The sequence below is a fragment of the Puntigrus tetrazona genome, chromosome 18 (assembly GCF_018831695.1).
Source record: "Puntigrus tetrazona isolate hp1 chromosome 18, ASM1883169v1, whole genome shotgun sequence".
NCBI lineage: Eukaryota > Metazoa > Chordata > Actinopteri > Cypriniformes > Cyprinidae > Puntigrus > Puntigrus tetrazona.
Window position 1 is genome coordinate 10,976,244 of NC_056716.1, and position 8,853 is coordinate 10,985,096.

Below are 8,853 nucleotides of genomic sequence, written 5' to 3' on the forward strand. Positions count from 1 at the left end.
TGCAGGGCAAAGTATTTTATTAAACACTTAATAAACAATTGTCACAAATAACAAAGGACTGTTCCTCCAAAACAGCTTCCTTTAAGTGGATACATGTTTGGACCGAGACGAAACTACAGGCCGAGACCCGCAGGACGTGTAAAGCTAATTCATTGCATGAAATATTCACACAATCAGGATTATGAAAGCTGCCGTAAATACTGAACAACACGAAGACACCCGACATACGGAAAAAGCACCGGACAGAATCATGCAGTTTATCTTTTTGCGTTGTACAAACACGTCACCCAAGCTACTCTGCGCCGTCTTAAAAACAAAACAACAAAAACCTGTTCTCAAACAAGATAGCATTAAAATGAGACATATGTGGTCAGCAGAACAAAACACGATTGTTTCCTTCAGCTACTTCCTTTTTTTTTTAACGTGCACTGTTTTTAAACTCAACATGTTGGTATAATTTAATATGACTAGTTTTGTTCCGGTGAAAAGTATTCATGATGTTTTAAGACTTAGAAAATGGCAAAATATGTATTTTTTTGGCCACAAACATTTGGCCTCGCATGAAATAAATGCATAAAAATATTGTTTATAACATTACAGGTCAAAATAATTGGAATAACTACGATTTTGCAATGCGTTTTGGAAAAAAAAGCATCTTATTTTCAATAGGTCTGCATGTTGAAAAGTGTTGCATAATAAATATTTTGGGGGGTTTTATGTCAAAGCTGAATTTTCATCCATCTTCTGTGTCATTCTGAAATCATTATGATTTGCTGATTTGATGTTCATGAAACATTTCTTTTATTTAGTAAAGACACGTTAAATGGATCAAAAGTGAGAGGCGTTTACAAAAGCTTCCTTTTCCATGTCGAATAAATGTCGTTCTTTCTTAAAACGTTATCTTATCGAAAATATCATGCAGCAAAAACAATGCTTTCAACGCGATAATAACGAGAAATATTGAGCACCAATAATAACTGATGAAACTGACCACCAAATAAGCATGAAAAAAATTAGCGTAGGCTGATGATGTTGAAAATTCAGCTTTTCCAGGAATACATTGCGTTTTAAAATATTAAAATGAAAACAATTAATTATAATTGTATAGCTATTTATCATTTAATGCTATACAATTACTGTTTTTACTATATTTTTGATTAGAAGAGACTTCTTTCACAAACACAAGAACCTTAATTATTCCAAGCTTTGACCGGCAGTGTTATAATAATAACAATAATAATAATAATAAATACTTAAATAAAAGGTTTTTTATCAAAATCGCGAGCTTTTCAGTGCATTGAGGTGGCTGTGTTAAAATGAGGAAAATAATTGGGAATGTCTGTACATAGTCCTCCGATGTATTCGGAAGAAGGAGATGGCTTTCCCGGGAAAAATTGCCCAGAAGGAGATGTTTTGGAGAGGTACGAGTCCTCCTGAGACCAGGGCGACAGTCCCGCAGTGTGAGGCACCTGATGAGAGTAAAAGTAACTGGACTGATTGGAGAGTAAATTAAAAGAGCAGGGCGCAGAGAGAGGCAGAGGCACTGATGCAGATGTGGAGAAGGAGGAGGCGGAGGTCATCTGTTCGCAGCCCATCCCGTAGTAAGCCGCCTCTTGGCCGGACGGGAGAAGAAGTCTTTCCGCTGCGGTGCCGAAGTGACGCGAGCTTTGGGACAGAACCGACGCGGCGTAGTTGTTGTGGTGCGCCGCGGGGTTCGCCTGGCGGTGCTGGAGCGTCACGAACGGCGGAACGGGCCAGTAAAACGAGCCGGCGAACGCGAGTCCGGCGGCGGCGGCGGTGGAGGCGGAGGACAGCCGCGCGCCTCTCTTCATGGCCAGCTTGGCTCGGGACGCCGCGGTAGACCGGCGCCTGAGCTTCCCGGTGGTTCCGCCGATGAAGACGTCGTCGCTGGACGGGTCCAGCATCCAGTAGTTGCCTTTTCCAGGGTCGTCGTAGTGGCGCGGGACCTTGACGAAGCACTTGTTGAGGCTCAGGTTGTGCCGGATGGAGTTCTGCCAGCCCTGTCGGTTTTCCCGGTAGTACGGGAAGTTGCCCATGATGAACTCGTAGATGCCGTTGAGGGTGAGCCGCCGCTCCGGACTCTGGCGGATGGCCATCATGATAAGCGCGTTATAACTGAACGGAGGCTTATCGGGTTTACTCTTCTTCTCCTGTCCATCGGCTCCCGCGCGCTTCGGCTCCCCGACCGCCTCTTTTTTATCCGGTCTGGCCGCCAAGTCGTTCCGCTCGTCTTTCGCGTCAGGCGGCTGACCGGAGCGCGCCGGCGGCTTCGCGGCGCGGGGTGGTCGCGGCGCTTCCGGCGCGGCGTTAACGTTAGCGTCGCTCCTTGCGCGCTCGTGTCGGAGCAGCAAGCTGCTGATGCTGAACGAGGACTTGTGGAAAAAACCCACCGGGGCTTTTAGCTCCTCCATGTTTAACGACGCAAACGCGCTCCGACGGAACTTAAAAGTTCATCCGAAGTGGCACCGGAGCCCCCAGAAAGTGTCCGTTCATTCTCCAGAAACGCTCGATAAAAAACAAAACAAAGATCTGATAAGTTTCCAGCACGAGCAATCTCCCTGACTGATCGATGAACCCGGAGGCTCAATTATAACACTTCGGAAGCCGGTGAAACTCAAGCCTCTCACCTGAGACCGCCCTTCTGTTTACACGTTCGTCTGACTGAACGCCTGTCAGGAACGAGCGAGGCGAAAAAGACGCGTGCTGAGGACTTCAGATGTGCGACAACACCCGGGAGATGTGAGTAAACAAACAGCTCAGGAGGACGGACGTGAACCCTAATCTCTGGAGGACGGATAAGGGAGCGTGTCGTGCACTTATTAGGCTACGGAGCCAAAAAAAAAAAGCAGTAGGCCTCATCGCCCGCTGCTAGCCTGTACACTGAACGAGCGACGTTAGGCTCCATGGCTACAAAACCCTTTATTTGTCTGCTTCGACTTCGTTTTGAAACCTTAAACTGTAGCTAAATTAACGGCGAGTGCAAAGGGCACACTTCTGTGGTCGCGGTCTATCGAGTTGCGGCAATAGAAAACAGGCGTTTTAAATTTTGCGCATAAAATCAGCCGTGTAGAAATAAAATGTAGCTTTATGGTGAAATGCAGGGCAAGTTAAACATTTTTTCCTTGCTTGCGTCAATGACTAAACGCTATAGCAGATACAAATAATGATATTTGCATATTAAATGCATTAAAAGTATAAGAGGGAATAGGGGACACTGTAATAATAAATATGAGTTTAATGATAAAATCACACACGACAATGAGCATTGGTTGTACATTATAAAAAGGCACCGGTGCACAACATTGAACAGATATGTAACTGGTACAAAAAGGCTTGGGAAATTAGAAAGGTTTATGTGCAAACCTTTTAGTTTTCTAGGATATTTGACACCTGAGTACTACTTTATTGCACTGTACAGTCTATCTGAACTAGCCTACCTGAGGTTTTTCTGTAGAAGGAAACGCTAGACGTAACTTAATAGCGATATTGGAGATTTCAAGTCTAGTCCTGAAAGAAATCATCTGTAAAATACCCCTCATAAAATATAAAAATATAGTATCATAATATATACAGCATCATTCATTTTCACATATACACACTGCTACGCACACAACAGGGGTTCAATGCAAATTGTGCACAGAAATGTTTAGTTTTGGTAGTACGGCATATAAGTTGTTCCCTGGACACTCAGTTTTTGCCACGTCTCTGTGTCCCACGAGCACAAAATTGGGCTGCACGTGACCCCGAAGCACTCCGACCTGCAGCAGTCTCAGCAGAGCGGACTTCGACGCAGCACTGGGAAATTCTTCTACGGACAAACACAAATTCGATTTATATCGTTTGAGTTATTTCATCGTATAGTTTGCTTGTGTTACGGCACGATCGCTATTTCCATTTACAAATCCACGAAAAAAATCACAGAAGAACAATGAACACCACAAAAGTGCAACAATCAAAAGATGAAATGTAACGTGCTAACAGAGCTAGTAACGTTCTCACCATTGAAGTTGCCCATAAACGCGACGCCAACAGAATGGAAGTTGTGTTCCTTGGCGTGCGCCCCTACAATCCCCCATCCTCTCCCTTCATACACCATCCCGTCTCCAGAGATCAGAAAGCTGGAGTCAGACGGGACAGGCATTATGTCAGTAATTAAAATAGGACAAAACATTTTTTTTTGCTAAAAACATGTAATTATTTAAAAAGAAAACCCTTTAGACGCAGTCTTGATGTTTCTGTATTATTTCCTTTCTCTTTTTCGGTCACGTGACGGAATGGCTTCCTATACGTCAATTTTCATTGTGGGGACAATTTTGAGTTTTGTGTATATTGGTCAAATGATAATCACAATTAATAGTTAACCCCATCCGAAATAATCGTTTATGTTTGTATAATGCATGGGTGTGTTCTGTGTGCATGCATATATTTAGAAAATATTTGTTTATTTATGTATTTGCAAGCCTGTGTTTTTTTATTAAAAATTATATTCAATATGTAAACTTATTTTTCTGAAATAAATGCATGCATGCGTGTACACACACACACACACACACACAGATGACAAATATACACATACACACATATGTAAACAAAACGTTTATTTTGGATGCGATTTATCACGATTAATCTTTTGACAGCACTCCATATATTTTTTTTAATTCGGAAATTCGTGTTTTTCATAGAAGACAACGAGTATACTTATTTGTTTCATTGGCGTCACTGGTTATATGAAGAACTTTAAGCATCCATAGAACCTTTCAAATACAGAAAAGGTTCTTTATACTTTTCAAATGTTCTTCAAAACACATCACATCCTTTTGGAACCTGTATTTTTAAGAGCGCACTGTATTATTGTATAACCTAATAACACTGCGATATAAAGAACGATCGGATATTACTGTTATAGCCTAATATCTTACTTGTAACCGATATCGTCGAAGCCCCTTTCCTGCATGTGCATGCGCTGAATGCGCGCGAGCTCGGAGAGGCTGTCGCGCGGACGCGAGCAGTACCGGAGCGCCGTGTGGTGAACGATCACCGTCCGCGCGGGACCCTTCATCTCCGTCCGGTCCCGAGCTTCCGCGGCGTTCCATCCGCGACGACTCACCACGACCGCTGCAAAACCAAGAGCTCGTTCAGACGGAACACGCCGCGACCGCCACGTACGCACGGTGGCTCGGTTTTTACCTGCGTCCGTATCCCGGGGTCCTCCAGGCGCGCGCCCGTCCATGTCGGCGATCGGCGCTTACCTTCAAACCCGGCGAATGGGGCTGACGCGACCCGAAAAGCTGCCGGTTTAACAGCCCAGAAACACTGGGAGGGACACCCGCGTCGAGCTTCCGCGTACTTTCCAGTCTCGGGCAGGTCGCGGGTCCTACAGGCAGATATGAAGAAATTCTGCCGCGCGGGCTTTTTATAGATCGCGGTGGAAATGCCAGTGTGAATTAGGCGATATTTTACCATCGCGAAAATAACAGAAGTGACAGCTTGGCAGTTTCGTAACGCCGCGTACGATTGCGCAACGACTTCTCTGAGCACAACAGGACAAAAGTGGAAACTTGTGATTGTTCTCAGGCGGGTGATGAATTCATCTGCGCTGTGATTCAGCTCGAGGCCGGGATGATTTTTACAGAACTACAGATACCAAGATAGCTTCCGTTTGTGAAAGCTCTGGTTTGCACCTGATGGTGTAATTACGCTTTTAGGAACTTTCCAGGGGTAACTGGGAAACTCTGGGCATAGGTTGTGCGCGTTAAAGAGACTGAAAGCTGGTCAGGAACCGCTTGAATGGAGCGGAACGTTATTAAAGCGTCCCGTACTTACTATTATAAGCGGCTCCATACCGGGTTTTCACTTCTATGTATGAAACTTAATTGTTTTACAAACTCGGGTTGTGCTCATTTGTGGTTTCTGCAGATAGAAAACATAGACAGTCAAGCATATGTTATATATTAGCCGTACTGCTGTAACTGTAGTTGCGGGTAAGGGATTACAAGTAACGCGAGTTACTTAAGATTACTTTTTTCAAGTAATGAACTTTTTTTTTTTTTTTTTAATTTTGAAAAGACATCGGCCACTTCGTTCTCGAAAGGTTTCCTTGTCCCCGTGTTGGGAGAAATGAGAAGGTCAGAAGCATTTTGTGGGAATAGTGCACTATAAATAAATATAATAAAACAGTGAAATGGAAAAAAAATATTCCAACCTACAAGAATGAAATGTTAACACAAATATAAAATCCCGTTTTATTTACCAACGTCTTTGCTGCTGATACTAATACATGACTTTAGATAATGATTGTGCTTCATTGTTTTTTGATTGAAGAGTATTGAACCTTCTCCTGTATTCTACCGTACCGTATTCTACGGTTTATTCATTATTCTTTTTCGGTGTGAATGGGTTTTTGCATCTGCTATAAATAGAACTTCTCATATTAAAAACAAACAACCAAGCCTTTTTTAATATTTAAAAAGTAACACAAAAACAACGTAGTGCTTTACATAAAAAGCAACTACGTAATTGGTTACATTTTTAGGGAGTAACACAACATTGTGTCGCATCCCTTTAAAAAGTAACTTTCCCCAACATTGGTCATTTTTCAAAGCAGAAAAAAAACTGTATTTAGAAAAATATATATTTTGCATTACGACTTTACAAAATTACAATATTAATATTTAAGATTTTGAGAGAATTCTCAAAATGAACATTTTGTCATGAATCACCCTTTATGTATATACTTATATGCTTTATATAGTATACAAATGTTTAATATATCAGCATTTTTTCATATATAAAATGCATATGTATTTATATATACATAATAGATCAAAACTCAAAACAGTAACTTTTCAAAATAAAAACATTTTTCACAACTTAATTTTTTTGCAATATTTTATTATAAACCTTCCAAAAATACACTGCGTAGAGTAAAAACGAAAATCTATTAACAAAAAGCATGCGTCGCTGGTATCCGCCCCCTAAAATTCACAACTAAAATGAAACACCGGTTTATTCACGAACGCGTTGGTGAGCTACAGTTGGGTCGCCAGTAAGACATATCCACTCCACGTCCCCTAAACGGAGACATGACGTTCTGGACCCCGAAAACACAGCATCTGTACGTCCTTCACAGCTTCACCCCCCTCATTCTGTCCATCTGTGACCGCAGTGCGGGGCGGTGCAGACGTAGTAAAGCCTCATGGCATCCTGCATTCAAACAAACCAAATCACAAAGTTTGCATTCGCGATATTGTCGCAATGAAAATAAATAAATCAACATATAGAAATGCGTTTCGAAGAACATTATTACAACGTAATAACGCAAATGCAACGCATAACGTTAACAGAAGAAACATTGTTCAACAAACGCACTGTAAGTACATTTAACAGGAAAATACCATTCCAGTCCGTCTACATCAAAATCGCACGTTTAGCTCAGTTTGTTAGTCGCCGCTTGTAATTACTCGTGAACTTTACCAACACGTTCTGAGTGAAAACTGCTTAAAAGTATGTGTTTTTGTAACTGCTGAAGAAGCCCAAGCGGCGCCCGTACCTCGGCCTTCATGCTGTGAGACTGGAAGAACACCGCCTCCTTGTGGCCGCACCTAAAAAACACACGCTCGTTATAAAACGACAATTACGGGGGTCGCAACGACAGCGTTTTTAGCGCACGTCTCCGTCGAGGAAGGCGTTTAGCTCTCACTTGGGGCAGGGGTGGTCCTCTGTCCGGGGCAGGGTCGGGTCCTGAGCCACGTCTGCAATAATCTGAGTGAGTTCACTGGCAGAGAAAAAAGGTCAGAGTTAGAGGTTCCTACTATAAAAAAACATTACATCCGGTTTTAGTAAGTATAAGATTCGTTTTTAGTGAGTTGCCAAACTGATTTGAATCTTTGATTCAATCTTCTGCTTAACTAAACATCACTCGCGACACACCTCTCATCTAATAAAGGCATCAATGCTTGTACTTTTGTTATGATGCACGGTATCAGCTTACAAATACAGTCAATTTCTTCAAAAGTAAATGTCGTTTCGATGTTTGAAATGTCTCCATTTAAATATTCTTATTGCTACAACAGATTTAATGCAGATTATTATAGCTGAAATAAACAGCAGTTGAAGTTAGACTCGATCGTTATGACAATATACCAGCTGACGGGCTTCTCTGTTGCGTTATTTGAGCAAATTAATTCAGCAGTTTACTCCGAGATACCCAAATCAAGTGAAATCAAGAAGTCTGCAGGCACGCACGTTCTCTCAGTGAATACTCACTCAACTTCATGAGTGATTTTGTTCACGTAGATGCAGCTGTTGTCCGCTTCTTGTTGATAGTCGCAGTTTCTGCACTGAAAACATTCACCGTTAAACCGCGCTCATAACAAGTCACGTGCATATATTAGAGCACATCTAAAAAGTCTTTAACTTACAGCATAAAGCAGGATACGGTTTTCTTTATCCTCTTTAGGATACAACATGTTATTACTGTAAAGAGAGAGAGAGAGAGAGAGAGAGAGAGAGAGAGAGAGAGAGAGATGAGAGCATCTACTGCCATCAAAATAAACACACATCAGATTAGAGACACGAGTTTGAGACATAATACACCAAACTCGTGTAAACTCACCATTCCTGACAGAACCTGATGCCCACAAAACCGGGTTCATACGTGCCGCCTTCCAAATCCATTATAAAGTCACCCTGGCTCCACACGAAAGGCTTTAAAGATGACTGGGAGCGTAAAGGCTAGCAGGTCTCTTCCACTCTTTCGAAATGTCCAGAAGCTTGTGCGCATGCGTGGCCCCCGCTCAGTGCTGCGCTGATAAACCACAGCGCCTCCTCGTG

The 8,853-nt window shown here is 42.4% G+C and overlaps 3 protein-coding genes across 5 annotated transcripts; all 3 read right to left on the reverse strand.

The window, feature by feature from the left end:
* Positions 1-6: 6 nt before the first annotated feature.
* Positions 7-3,095, reverse strand: foxg1c (forkhead box G1c). The gene has a single exon (XM_043216780.1). The coding sequence runs from the start codon at positions 2,430-2,432 to the stop codon at positions 1,290-1,292; it is 1,143 nt and encodes a 380-aa protein (XP_043072715.1). The 5' UTR covers positions 2,433-3,095; the 3' UTR covers positions 7-1,289.
* A 141-nt stretch (positions 3,096-3,236) lies between these two features.
* pglyrp5 (peptidoglycan recognition protein 5) lies at positions 3,237-6,275 on the reverse strand. 3 transcript variants are annotated; one of them, XM_043216784.1, is made up of 4 exons: positions 5,209-6,002; positions 4,941-5,136; positions 4,021-4,139; positions 3,237-3,829 (listed from the first exon to the last, which is right to left on the reverse strand). In XM_043216784.1, the coding sequence occupies exons 1-4, from the start codon at positions 5,249-5,251 to the stop codon at positions 3,642-3,644; spliced, it is 546 nt and encodes a 181-aa protein (XP_043072719.1). In that variant the 5' UTR covers positions 5,252-6,002; the 3' UTR covers positions 3,237-3,641. The 3 variants fall into 3 exon arrangements, with proteins under 3 accessions (XP_043072719.1, XP_043072718.1, XP_043072717.1); XM_043216783.1 differs by having other exon boundaries at positions 3,237-3,826; positions 4,941-6,275; XM_043216782.1 differs by having other exon boundaries at positions 4,941-6,033.
* A 616-nt stretch (positions 6,276-6,891) lies between these two features.
* On the reverse strand, positions 6,892-8,801 carry polr2i (RNA polymerase II subunit I). The gene is made up of 6 exons (XM_043216785.1): positions 8,636-8,801; positions 8,442-8,496; positions 8,287-8,360; positions 7,721-7,795; positions 7,571-7,622; positions 6,892-7,224 (listed from the first exon to the last, which is right to left on the reverse strand). Exons 1-6 carry the CDS (start codon positions 8,695-8,697, stop codon positions 7,162-7,164), a joined length of 381 nt encoding a protein of 126 aa, XP_043072720.1. The 5' UTR covers positions 8,698-8,801; the 3' UTR covers positions 6,892-7,161.
* Between the last annotated feature and the right edge of the window lie 52 nt (positions 8,802-8,853).